Source organism: Dipteris shenzhenensis, chromosome 16, assembly GCF_047967505.1.
Source record: "Dipteris shenzhenensis isolate YYH24624 ecotype China chromosome 16, Dip_SZ_1.0, whole genome shotgun sequence".
Classification (NCBI taxonomy): Eukaryota; Viridiplantae; Streptophyta; class Polypodiopsida; order Gleicheniales; family Dipteridaceae; genus Dipteris; species Dipteris shenzhenensis.
The window spans coordinates 9,396,161-9,409,841 of record NC_141611.1 but is presented as its reverse complement, the minus strand read 5'-3'; the positions used below and the strand labels follow the sequence as shown (position 1 = coordinate 9,409,841).

The window sequence follows — 13,681 nt, the reverse complement described above, 5'->3', positions numbered from 1 at the left end:
GTCACTTGAGCTCCTCATGGTGCACCCGGGGTCCCACTGGGGAAACCCGGTGTCTCCTAAACATCTCCAAGATCAGCTGCTAGCATCCTCGATACACTTATGGTTTCATGGATGGGGCAGATGTTTGCAGGTACTTGTATCCAATTGGATGAGGAGGAGGGGGGGTGGGGTATAAGCCCTCGGATTTGCAGGATTTATAGTATTTATGCTTTGTCAAACTTTGACGACATTAGAAAGAAGATCAAACTCCTGTTAAAAATAACATCGACTGTCAATTATTTTATCCCAGGGGGAGGGGGTTGAAACATGCAAGATGACACCAGGAATGAAAGGAATACAGCACATGTCTGCAAACCATCATCAACTTGAAGAGACAGAGAAAAACAAGCAAATTAAAATTTTTGGTTTTTCTTTTATGAGCACCAAAGCGACCTTGATTAAAAACAGTGAAGAAATTAGAAGTCTGATTCACCGGAGGTAAACGATTGGCACTGGAAAATGCTTTCTGTAATAAAATTCGGATTTCCAATGACTTGTCCCAGAGAGCCTGTTCAGCGGACAACCAGTTAATAAGTATTGGATGACAGCAATTATCTGCAACAATGTAACCCAAGTCTTGACTCTTCCTCTCATGTTTCCTCTTCCTTCTGTTGACGAATGATAAAGCACTAAAGATACTGCATGCCATATCAGCGAAACATAGATATTATTTCCATTGCAGAGGTTCTTCTAGCTTGACCTTCTGATGGCTCACAGCTCGACCTTTTTGCACCTCTTCTTCAGTACGTCCCTTAAGGCCGCGCATCATATCCCTAGACACAAGTAATTGATTAGCAATGAAAACCTACTTGAACCATACAAATCAGGGTACTCAGAAATGTGTTATGTCTTGTTCACAAGATTGAAATGTTCATCAGAGCACCCCATTCAACATGACCCCAAAGCCAGGTAAATTAGCTTTGCATGATGTTACCCATTCACTTACAGGCCCAAATTTCAGAGCACATTTAATCCTTCTATGGCTGGGAAATAATTTGATTACGTGACAGATTATTGTATAACTATTCCATTACAACCATGAATTGCAACTAAGGCAGTACTTCTTCTAGGATGTGTCATTCATTGCCAACTTGAGTCTTTTACTCTTGCTCAGTCCATCTGACAATAAGGTAATGCCATTCTTATATATATAGAAAATAAAAGAGAGAATAAATTTTTCCCTTTTAAACATGACAAAAAGTGCATAGTAAATGTATCTCTAACAATTGCCTACAGGGAAAACTTAAGAGAATGGCATCTACATGTGAGAGAGTAAGGGTCACCTCCCCATTTGTAAGCCCTTTTTAAATAAATAAAATTTTCCCTTTTAAACGTGACAAAAAGTGCATAGTAAATGTATCTCTAACAATTGCCTACAGGGAAAACTTAAGAGAACGGCATCTACATGTGAGAGAATAAGGATCACCTCCCCATTTGTAAGCCCCCAAGTGAGGAGACCATGGGGACTATTGCTGTGGGGCTATTACTCTTGCTGTCTATTCCAGGTCTGAGCATAATTTACGTTTCTATTTATGTGTGCACATCCTGAGTAGGAACTAGAGGTCTCAGTTGTAATTTAGTGGATGATTAATTTTTCTGCTGCATATTCTAACATGGCACCACAAGCTAGGACTTGAGTTAGAACTTCATGTTCAGATAATTTTTCTTCATTCCTCCAAGGAGGTCCCTCCACAGCTGATAGAGTCGGGATACCGTGCACCTCCCCCTGTAAGACAAAGCTTGAGGTGCTCAATGACTGATTGGGTGGTCAGCTGAGGGACTCCTCTCTAGATCAAAAAAGGCCTGTCCAAATCTCCTCCCTCACGAAACATCCAAGGACCTGACTGTGTGAACAAGCCATAGAGCCTCAAGTGATGTAACAAGTACAGCTCCGCACCCTACCACAGACTTGCCTAATGGATCTCTTTAGAGTGAAAGGCTAAATGTATGTCCATTACCTCTACCTTGGCTTTAGAATTAGTGAGCACAGCCTCGACATACTTCTTGAACCATGCCAAGCCAAACCCTCTGGGCCTCTCTGGACCCCAAATGCTGTGTTGAAAAGCCTCTGGAGCTGTGAAAATATGATCTGCACCAAAGGCCTGTCTCTAGGTGTAGACTTGGGACTCATAATGCTGGAAAGCCAGTAGAATATGTAATTTGTCTCTTCCTATAGGATATCCAGATTCATTTCTAAAAGTCTTTTCGCATGGGTAGTGTGACGCCAAAGGTCTCCTAATGTGCTATTCGGATAGGTTCCACTACAGGCTGCAAAACTGGGCTCATCTAGCATTCTTGACTGTGTAGCTGACAATGTAAAGTGACCTATGGGGGAAACCGCATCAATCTAATGCCACTCTCCTATATCCCATATGGAGAATAGCCTCCTCACTCGGCTCCTGCTCTGCCAGTTTGACTAGTCTCCACCCCTCTGTGATTATGTGAAAAAATTTTTCTCTCCCTAGTCCCATAAGATGCAGATGAGGTCTTCCAAGCATTCAGAGAGGCCTTCTCAGAAACGGACCAACAACAGCAATATGCTCTAGATGTGGAACTGTAATGTAGAGGCCACAAGTACATATCAAATCAATACACAAACAATTTGCATGCACAAGAGAGATGCTCCAACAGATTGTACTTAGGTAGCACAACTGACAAAGCTTAATATTCATCTGCCTTGCCACAAGCTTCTCTAGAACATTAAGCTGAAGGGGCTATAGACCCATATATCTAGATGAATCTAGGAACATGCCCGAACTTATCCTCTAAAAACACAACACAGTACAGCTTCAATCTCATGACAGTTACAAGGTTTAAAACCATAAACTCCATCATGCATAGCAGGGACTAGCACTATGACATATGTGACCACCCAGCAGCCAATCAATGAGTTTGATTTGCTGCCCAACCGGTCTGCACGATTATTGCCAATCAAGGTAGCCTGATCTAGTCGATCATCCAATACAATCAGCACGTTATTCAGACAGATTGATTGCCTTGCTCATTAAAGGCCGTTTACTGAGTTATATTATTTTCTGACTACTTATTCTCTGTCCAAACATCATGCATTGCTCAAGTAGACCCCTTAATTTATGCCCATCCCAAAATTCTCCTCTGATTTTCTCCGAATATGGTACATGCCCAACAAATCGAAATATGGTACATGCCCAACAAATCCCGTACACCAAAATTATCTTTTAGTTAATAAACATGTACATTAAAAAAATGTGACATGTTACTTACTTTCTCAATTGCCGCAAAACGAGGAAATGTCGCTCAATTGAATTAGTTTCAAACAATTAGAGGCAAAGAGGTGGTGGCGGAATTATGATGCTGCTAATCAGGCAACACTGGAGTATCATGCTACAAATCATGCATTTTTTTATTTTTTCAAGAAAGTGGAAGATCACTCTATTCTTTCGCATGATAATTTGTGCTTAATCCAATATGAACAACAACCTGTCAAAGATTACACGAAGCTTTTCAACAGCTTATGGTACAAATGGTGTGTGGGTCTTGGAGAGGAGTGAACCAGTATGTTGCAAGGATGAGAGAGGCGGTGCGGGTCAAGGTAGAGTTGAAGCATCCAAGAACATTTGACAAGGCACTGGAAATCGCAAGAATAAAAGAACGGAAGTTACATAAGCGAGGCCTCATGACTGTGCAAGCTTTGGAAGGGAATTCTTTCTTGTATGTGTCTATGTGGTCAAGTCCTCTTTTGAGTGTGATGGTAAAAAACTCAAGGATGAAGCTCTTTTATCAAAAGAAATTGTGTGTGATGTTGATTTATTGCCAAAGAAAAAGAAGCCAAGAGATGGGAGCAGTACAAAATTTGATCCTATACAACCATCTTCAGAGATGACCATTTTCCGGAGGGCTTACCTGCTTTCCACACGGTGGGGGCACTAGCACAGTGGACTACTTATTGGACTCCCCAGCTTTTGTGACAAGGGTTCATGACTTCATAGCCCCCCCCCCCCGCCCCCCCACTTCGCATCGACCACTCATACTTGTCATTTAGCATCTCGACTGCACTACCAGACATTTAGCATCTCAACTGCACTACCAGACATAGGACGTGATCCCCCTACCCCCACCCAAGTCAAAGTACATTTTGATCATGCTATTGATGCTATATACACAAGCCACTTGTCCCATGGGCTAGTGACCCCCTTTGGAGATGATGCAGACCTTACCCATACTTCAGACACACTTGTATCAGTGATCTAGGATGCTGCCATCATATCATTCTCCATGATCTGATCCACAGTACGTGTCACGAGGGCGTGATTTCTGGTGCATGCATGTTGGCCTGCATGTGAGCAGGACCCTGGGAAAACAAGGGGCGAGGTCAAGGGTTGCTTGATGTGCTAGAATCTCTAGCATTTGTGCCTTGGGGGCAAATGTAAGATCTAGGGCCAAGAGGGGCCCAGAGAGCCTTAGAAGTTAAAGTTTGTCATTGGTTTGGTCCCACTAGAGGGGGCAAGGAGCAAATGAGCTCTAAGTTGGTCATTGGTGTTGACCAACTAGGGCTAGGGGGCAAATTAAGGCCCCCAGGGGCAAACTAAAACGTGGGCTGCCAAGTGGCAAGCTTTTCGAAGGGGATGACACAAACGCCTCAATCCCCATAGTCTACCAAAACTAGAAGGTAGAAGCCATCCTGGATGGGGGAGCAGGAGTGAGTGCCTGCACCAAGGAATGCTGGGAAAAGTGGGTAAAGCCCACACTTGAGTAGACCCATCTAATAGTAAAGCTAGCAAATAGAGGAACCGCTGAACCTCTGGGAGTACTAACGGGCATAAACATTAAGGTTTTTGGATTCACGTACCTTCTCTGGTTCATGGTCATGGACTTCACACGACAGTCCGGGTATGAAACTATCCTAGGCAAGCCATTCTTCCATGCAAGGCCCTCTTTGGAAAGGAAGGCCTTAGAAGGCCTCTTGAAGAAAAACGAAGACGGGGGCTTGAAGGAGAAGGTTGGCACATTCAAGGAGAAGGAGCTCTCACGAGAGCCGGGGCTGGCATACTGAAGGTTGCCCGTGACCGTACGACGGTACGGAAGGCCATTTATGAAGGCATGCAACTGTACCGGCTCAGGTGGTCGTCGCTAGTACGGAGCAGTAATGGTTGCTGAAGATGTACGGTTACGTACAGATTGTGGCGCAACTATCTATGCTGGAGCGTACGGCTACTGAGGGTACTATCTGCCATGGTACTGCATGCTAACCAGGAAACTATCGTACGGTATTGTAGGGAACAGCCCATACAGCTGTACATGATTGTACGGAACAGTCCGTACATGTTGTACGGACTGTCAACATTGTGTGCAGACTTGTTGCACGAAGAGTATGGTTGATGGCCATGGGCTATAAGGTGTTGGCGTTCAGATAGTATGGGTTGTACAACCATCACCCATATGCCTTTGAATATGGGCTGCTGCCAAAGTGGCTGAATGGACCTTGACAGGGCTTGTATTGATTCCATGAAGGTGTGCACTTATGCCTTCTAGTGATTGCTCGTGTGCATTGGGCTGGTTGTTTTGAAGAGACCCGCTTGACAAGACGGTTTACAATGAATGCTTACAAAGGTTGTTCGTGCTTCTAAGCATTGTGGGCACTTCAATTATGCTTTCACCCATTGTTTGGGTATTCCAGTGAGTCAGTGGGCACTTGTGAATTGTCTGGGGAGTGTGTGGCCTTGTGTGGGCTGCATGTAAACGCTCTCGGGTTAAATGTAGGTGTTTGCACTGAGAATGGATGCCTATGGTCACATGGGTGTGAGAGCGGAGCCCCACAGGGCTAATGGTTTGTGATGTTGATGCCTATTGTGAGTGGGAAGAGCACTGAATGCAAGTGGGTTTGAATTCATTGTGTATCATATTGCAGGCTTTGGCTGGTAACATGTTTCGTGTGGGAATATGTTTTTGGTTTCTCTAAGAGATGGGTCACATGCAAGCAGTGATTGCTAGGTAGACGGCACATCTTTGTTACAGCCTCATTGCTGAGTAGGCAGGGGTCGGGAATCCATGCTTGGAATGGGAAGTATCCCTGGAACCCCGAGAGGGATGGTATAGGTGTGACTGCCATAGTGTTTGCTGTATTGTGATGCTAGGAAACAATTTATTGTATCAGGATATGTGCGACCCTTAGGGTGAAAGACTATTGGTCATTGGCAGTCCTAAACAACGGAGAAAGCTCTTCTTTCTCTGCTTTGAGCAGATGGGTGACTAATTGGGCACTAGTGACAGCTGTGGGGAGCTGAGTGGCTGAGTGGGCTACTAGTAACAGTTCTCGGCTGTGTGCAACCTTCTTGGACTAGGGATGGAGACCTACTGCCATGAGTGGTGAGAGCAGTGAACTGTAAAGGCTTTGCACTGGGATGTGGAATGCCCCAATTGTTGTAAGGAGTGTATCCTTTATGTAGCCTGGATTTCACGGCCTCTCACTTAATTAAAAAAATACCGAAAGGGGCGCCAAGGTTTGGGGCCAATCTGTGTCTTTGTCTTGGTGCAGCGGCACTCTACCTCCCAATCTGCTGGAAATACTTTTGATGAATTGTTAAGTAACAGTGTTGACTGGTTACTTGTTAGTTTTACTACCCTTTGATTTATTGAAGGCCGGTTCCAGTACGCCCTCCAGCTAATGTCCTGGAATCCATGGTTTGATGATGAGTGCCTAGAGATGAGATCTCACCTCAGAGGGGAGAAGACTCTAGGACACTTAACGAGGTCCGAGGCACAATGGATCTCACGATGTTTGACAAGACGTAGGTGGCAGACGTTCCTCTAACATACGATGGATAAAGTGATTCGATCGTCTGTTCCTCTTCTTTGTGTGAAAGAGGGCCCAAGTGCTCCAGTTCCTCTCACAAGGACCAGAACTGTAGTCCTGTGAGAGAACACATATAGCAAGGCATTTCTGCCATAAGCCAATTAAGTAGAGATAAGTATCGAGAACTTGATAACTTTAAACATATTTGTAGTAGATTAAACTTCAAATTACTTAACGACTAAGCTCTAACTAGTGGCGTTGTAACTTGTCTCTTACCAAAGTAGTAGAGTTGTCATATTTCTCCCACCAGGAGACAGGCTGCAACTGTGTCTCTCGAAGCCTAGCCGTAGGTCGACCAAAGGAGAGGCTGTGATTGTGGAACAATAGAAGTTCATCCTCCATTCTTCGTTGCATCTCCAAGTCACCACCCGTCCAATTTTGTAGATACTGTTGCATCCCCTCCTCCAACTCGTCATTCTCATAGAACCAATTCCACCGCTTATTCCATATAGCACGGATGGACTCAACCCTAAATCATGCCACAAGAAATTGGAATGCATTATGCATGCAAAATTCATAGACTATAGATAATAGTACATACATAATATATATCTGAAAATTCCAAGCTTCATGATAACAAATTGCAATTTAGATATTGCAATATTATACATATTACAAAAGTAAAAAGTCTTACTTATCAGGCGATAGGGAAGTGTTTCTGTTGAGGGCCTCTCCAATCTGTCCATAAACTCATACAAGAGCCCTAATGTGCTTCCCTCCATGTCCGTGATGCGAAGCACCGTCTAGATAGGATTAATCGATTTGATTAATGCCTCCGCTTGATTCCACCAAGACTCATCCATGATCATGCGGAAAAATTTGATAGACTTTGCTTGGCCTCTATCATCCCAATCTCCCCACTCCCGAGACACAACCGTGCGCAACAAGCCCTGGCGCACTCGCACAAGCCTCTCCACCACTATGAACATGTAAGCAAACCTTGTGGCTGGAGGTTTCAATAGCTCAAGGTCACTGTAAGCCCGATAGATGCTGAGGACTTTGGGTCTCTTCCTGACAAACTTCACGATACTGCGGGCTGTGGAGAAGATGGCATCAATCCAAGGTATCTCCCCTAGGTCCTCGATCAAAAGATCAAGGCAATGTGAGGCACAGGGTGTCCACACAATCTTAGGGAACTCATCTTCTAACATGGCACCCATTGACACACAATTGCTGCCATTATCTGTCACCACCTGCACCACATGCTCAACACCTATCTCCATAATGGCTGCCCGTAAATGCTCCCAAATATACCCTGTAATCACTGTACCTGCAGTGGAAGCGTCTATGGCTCTCAAGAACATGGTTCCCTTGCAAGAAGACACTAAAATATTGTACACATTCCTCCTGCGTGCATCTGACCATCCATCGCATAAGAGTGTGCATCCATATTTTTTCCAAGTCTCTTTCAAGGGCTTCACTTGGTCTTCCACACATTCCCTCTCTCTTCTTAGCTCTCGTGGCAAGGCCTCATATGTAGGCCCTTCCCATTCATACCCAATGCGGCTTACGGCTCTCCTGGCCTTCCTCCATCGTGTAGTCTTCGCCACATGAAAGGGTATTGCACACTGTACGAAGAGCTTTGCGAGCTCACTAGTGGCCTCCTTCACTGCTTGCTTTTGCAAGCGTGCTTGAATGCTAGACCTTTGCAGTGATCCTCTTTTTCCCGCACTAGCATCCACACTAATTGATCCATGTGGCACCATTGAAGTGATTGAACCAAATACTCCAAAGTGACCAACATGTGGTATATACTTGTTACGGAGTTGGAGTCTTACTTATATTAGCCTTCATTGGGCATCTACTGCGAATGTGATTGGCTGTAATTACGGCCTCTGCCTGAAGCTGTTTGCCATTTTTTTATTCTTGAGCATGCATCTATCCATCTCCATGATTGTCTTGCTTTTGCAGCATAGTTGCCAGAAATGGCCGTTTCTTGGCAGGAAACGAAAACGGTGAAACAGAAACGGTGTTTCCGTTTTGTAAAACTTGTTTTTGACCTAGACCCCCAAAATCGCGATTTAGTCGCCTGGCTCCTTTTTTCGCCGCCTCCCGCCCATTGCACTCCTTCTGTGCATCCTTGCTGCTCTCTCCACCTTCTCTAAGCTCTCTCCATCCCTCCATCCTTTGCTCTTGGACTCTCCATCCCGTTTTCCTCGGACCTCCATCCTTCTCTCTCCATCCTCTTCATCCTTCTCTCCATCTTCTCCATCCTGCAAGCTGCAGCTTGGCAGCCTGCTCTCCATCCCTCCATCCTTCTTCTCTCCATCCTCTCTTTAATCTTACCTGTAACCTCTTCATCCTCCTTCACTTCTACCTTTGATCCTCCAGGCTCCTTCCACCTCTCCATCCTCTTTTACCTCTAAGCTCTCCATCCTCCTACCTCTCCATCCTTTCTCACTTGTGACCTCTCCATCCTCCTTCTCACCTCTCCATCCTCCACAATGCCGAGAGATGCTTATTGGGTCCATGTCTCCCTCCTGGATAGTTATAAAGGAGGCGGTGGCTCCAAGAAGTGGAGATGCAACTATTGCGGCATAAGCAAAACGGGGTCTGTCACACAGGTGAAAGACCATCTAGCAGGTGTTCCCAGCAAGGATGTAGGACCTTGTGAGTTCGTGCCTACTCCAGTGAAAGGTGGCCTAACAGAATGGAAGCGTGTGCGTAAGGCAGCCTTGGCTGCAAAAAGTGGAGGGCAAGGGCTGCAAGATGAAGAAGAGGCTGCTACACTGAGCCATTGGATGATGTCAACACATTGGGTTCTGCAAAGAGAAGTAGAGGGGCATCAACTACATCGAGCGCGGGTCCTAGTGCTACAAGAACACCCTTGTATACCTTCATTCCTCCTCCAAAAGGGATCCACCTTGATGACGAAGGGCTTTTCATGGGTGATAAACAGTGAGAACAAACCAACCTCAAAAAGATAGTAACCAGCAGAGATGTTGGAGAAAATACTAGCATGCCGCCCACTCATTCTTCAAACGTGAGCATCCTACTCCCCACATCCACCATTTGGGCCATATGTAGATAACCACAGACTTATATGACATTCCAGATAGAATGCAGCCTAGCTTGATTCTGTGGCAGAGAATCACAAAAGTTCGCCAATAGTCCAGTTATGGGCCACCAATCTGTCATGGAGGCACATTCCTAATAATTGCAATTAGCATTGCTAAGAAAACCCTTGGACATTCACAGCAGACAAGACCCATGGTCTCACGTCTTTCTTATAGATTTAAGTAGACTTTAAAACATCAAAAAGAGCTGCGGATGGCACACGCTAAGGTGGATCTTTGCTGGGAACCGACAAGAATCTTGCTAAAATAGTTTTAACATACATCCTATAAGCTCCTCTGAATTATAATTTCTTTAAGTCTTTGGTGCTCATACGGATAAACTGCCGTGATCTCTATTTGGTAGCACCAACTCACTCTACAGAGGTTCCTCAAATGTTTTCAGAGCTACCCTTATCTTCCAAAGCTCTTGTGATTCTTGGCAACACTTCTACAATCAATAAGTCTAGCTGTTGGGCTCTGTGCTAAATTGTCGAGCCACTTATTTACAGATGCAACACTTCTACGATAAGTCTAGCCTTTGGAAAAAACACTTCTGATTTTAGCATACACATCCCAAATGTGAATCAAATGCACATCCACATGTTTAGAATCCAAAATCATATAAGATGTTCAAATATGATTCACAGTCTGTGAACAAGATTTCAAATTAGCTAGACCCTTACTCTTCTTGAGCCTGAAGTTCCATGTATTCTTTATTGAGAGCTTCCATCTCTTCATCAAGGGTGTGAGACTGCACATTGTGCACGCCCTAAAGCCCCCAAACAAACAAAAATTAGCTCTACTCTCTGCAATAACTTCAGTAAAAGACTAACACGGTAAAAGGGTGTGCCTCTGTTCTTACAGTCTGCTCTTCTTCAGAGTCCTCATCAAATTCGAACCCTAACCCCTGTTCCGCATTTAGAAATGCATCCTTTTTTATCTGCTCTGAATCAGTTGTGCCATCCTCTGCAAAAGCAGATTTCCTATTACTTTTGATGCCAGCATACTGTGGTCCTTCCAGCAATATGCCTGGGCGCATTCGCAGCCTTGCATCCTTATATCTGAAATAAAGTCCATAAGGGAAATTAATATGTAGATAATAGAAACCAGTCCTACAAAACTTCTGCTGCCTTTTAGCATTTTGAAATTTCCAAGAGACTTTGTAGTAGGCCACCACACACACAAACACTTCCCAATTTCATAATAAGCTTCCTGACAGAAGAAACTGCAAAATTGCAAAGATTAATCACATGTAACAAATTAGCTCAGGTTTACATATACATATGCCAGAAAGAAGCCAACACAACTCCATGCGCCAGTTGAAGAGTTGTACACATAAAATAATGCAACTGAGCCTATCTACACAAGGACATATAAAGCTTAATCTAGTTCATCACAATGAAACAAAAGGTTTTCTTAACTTCACATTAGACAATTGAAACCGAATCATGAAAATGTAAATACCAAAATCTATATGTGAGCAGTAGAAGAGCAGGGAGCACCTGTCAAAGCGCACAAATGCAGAGAAATGGCAAACTAACATACAAGTTTTACTCAGTGCAAAAGGTCCTATCAACTCCACAATGAAGAAGCCCCTTCTTTACTTAAGAAGACGAGAAAACACTAAGTTCTATAAGACAACTTGTACTTAAGCTGTCCTAGAGCAAACTCACAATTTGAGGCACATACAATGCAGAAGCACAGAATACTAACACTTGAGCTTCAACATCAGAATTCTGCTGATCCTCAGTGCTGCTTTTTTCAAAAAAATGGTGTGTTTCCATTCCAAACCCTGCTCCTTCAAGCTCATCACCTGCCAAAGCATCACCATCATATACATTACAACGGTTCTGAGGAAGCACACATTCTTTCCAGATTTAATGACAGGCACATCCTTGACTTTATCATCCCTTTTCCCTGAAAGATTGTGTGTCACACCAGCAGAATACCATACAGTGGACTTCCACACAGGCCCTCCTACATGAGTAAATGATTGGTCTTCTAAGATCAAACAGGAAAAACCAATTCCTCCTCATCCACTGGAGGCGTTGGAATTGGCCAAACCTCTAACCCTGGCATTCATTTGTTGTGTTTTTTGACAGTTTGCTCAGAATTTCATAGCTATTAAATCAAGGGAAAGCTAACTCACAACCCCTTTATGCTACATTGAACTTGGTGAATAGATTTCCATGGTGTACATACCCAAGCATACCGAGAGGGAGATTCTTACATCCCAAAACCTTTTCCTTACACATCACGGAAATCTTACTCACCTAAACTGTGCGCTTGTTTACTGTGCGGCATAGTGAGAAATACTGAATCTCTATTTGATTGCTTGCTGTTTCTTTGGATTACATCCTGCACAGTAGAAGTCAAGAATGTCAGATAATTTAAAGCTTTATGTAGAAAATGTATCTTCAAAAGCATGGTGCTTTCACACAATCAAATCAATTTCAACACAGCCTGTCAATAAGAGGCACAACAAGCAAGTGTTGTAATTATTGCCAATTGGAGGTCAGACACTTATTTAGTTTCAACAAATGTCTCTACGGCTCCGAAAAAACATGTAAATCACCCCATCTTTTCAGAATATCGAAAAGGAGCAAAACTAAGAACTGAGAATATCCCTCAAACTTCTCATCCGCACATTAAAGTTACAAAACAGCCAACATCGAGCAAAGAGGACAAGGAACAGGAAAGAGAACACAAGAGAATAAACAACATATCTGCACTTAAGGGCCAAAAAGACCAAACCACCTCAATATGACTTTTGGTTGTACAAGGTAGAGAAAGTGTGCATGAGTCAAAACATCTATATCTTGTATGTTCCAATTAAAATGTAGCATGACCTTGGATGCATCGGTTGACATCAGTCTTTACAGAGACCATGAAATGTTAATCGGATTTACCTTAAGAACTATCAACAGTTCAGAATATCTTGGAGGACATGAATGTATAGAACATGTGAACTAAGCTTTGGTTTGTATTGTGTATTTGTGGTTGAATAAAAAGATCAAGGACATGCTGAAGAGGTTCTTGTTGTAGGATATGAGAAGACTAGGTATTTCCCGGGTGTCCTATGGTACAAGTGCTTATTAGTAGTTATTGTTAGTCGATAACCTAGGGTCAAAAGATGTGGTTAAATGGATCTCATTGAGAACCTAATGGCCTTTCGCATAGGCAATCTAGAGCTTCTTTTTCCCGCTTTTTGGACTTCTCTCAACACAAAACATACCAATTTCATCTCCTCCACCGCAAGAAGTATTGTATGGGTACCCGATTGGCCTTCTATGCTATAGATACTGACAGCTAGTCAGTGCATGAGAGGGCAAAGAGCCCACACATTCCCGACTTTACATCAATGCATAGGGTATTTTTAGCATCCAATCGATTTCCCACATAGGGACAAGCCCTACACTCAGCTATATTTTCAGGATCGCTCCAGCCTCAGCCTAGCCCTGTACCCTTTTGCAAGCACGCGGGATATGCCAGTCACATTAGCTGAACTATAGCGCTTTAAGGCTCTCAAAACCAAGAATGCTAGTCAGGGATCGAGATCAATAGGGATGTAGTGCAATTTGGTAGCACATTTATTTTAGGTACAAAATGTCACATGTTCAAATCCTGGCATGTAATAAAAGTCCAAGAGAGGACAACACTTGGCAAGATGCCAACTGTGGTGAATACTTAGGGTCAAGGGGTTGATTCAAGATGTATGTGTACTTGAGTTGAGTGCATGGAAGGTCAGTGTATC

At 43.6% G+C, this 13,681-nt stretch overlaps 1 protein-coding gene across 3 annotated transcripts in view; it reads right to left on the bottom strand.

Moving 5' to 3' along the window:
* LOC147892520 (rRNA processing protein-like protein) overlaps positions 1-13,681 on the bottom strand; it is a 101,693-nt gene that overhangs the window by 54,445 nt on the left and 33,567 nt on the right. For all 3 annotated transcript variants that reach the window (XM_087387143.1, XM_087387142.1, XM_087387144.1), the window contains 6 exons: positions 12,201-12,285; positions 11,641-11,740; positions 10,790-10,988; positions 10,611-10,696; positions 740-812; positions 473-547 (listed from right to left, as the gene is read on the bottom strand). In XM_087387143.1, coding sequence (XP_087243269.1) covers positions 473-547; positions 740-812; positions 10,611-10,696; positions 10,790-10,988; positions 11,641-11,740; positions 12,201-12,285 — 618 coding nt within the window. The remainder of the gene's footprint in view (positions 1-472; positions 548-739; positions 813-10,610; positions 10,697-10,789; positions 10,989-11,640; positions 11,741-12,200; positions 12,286-13,681) is intronic.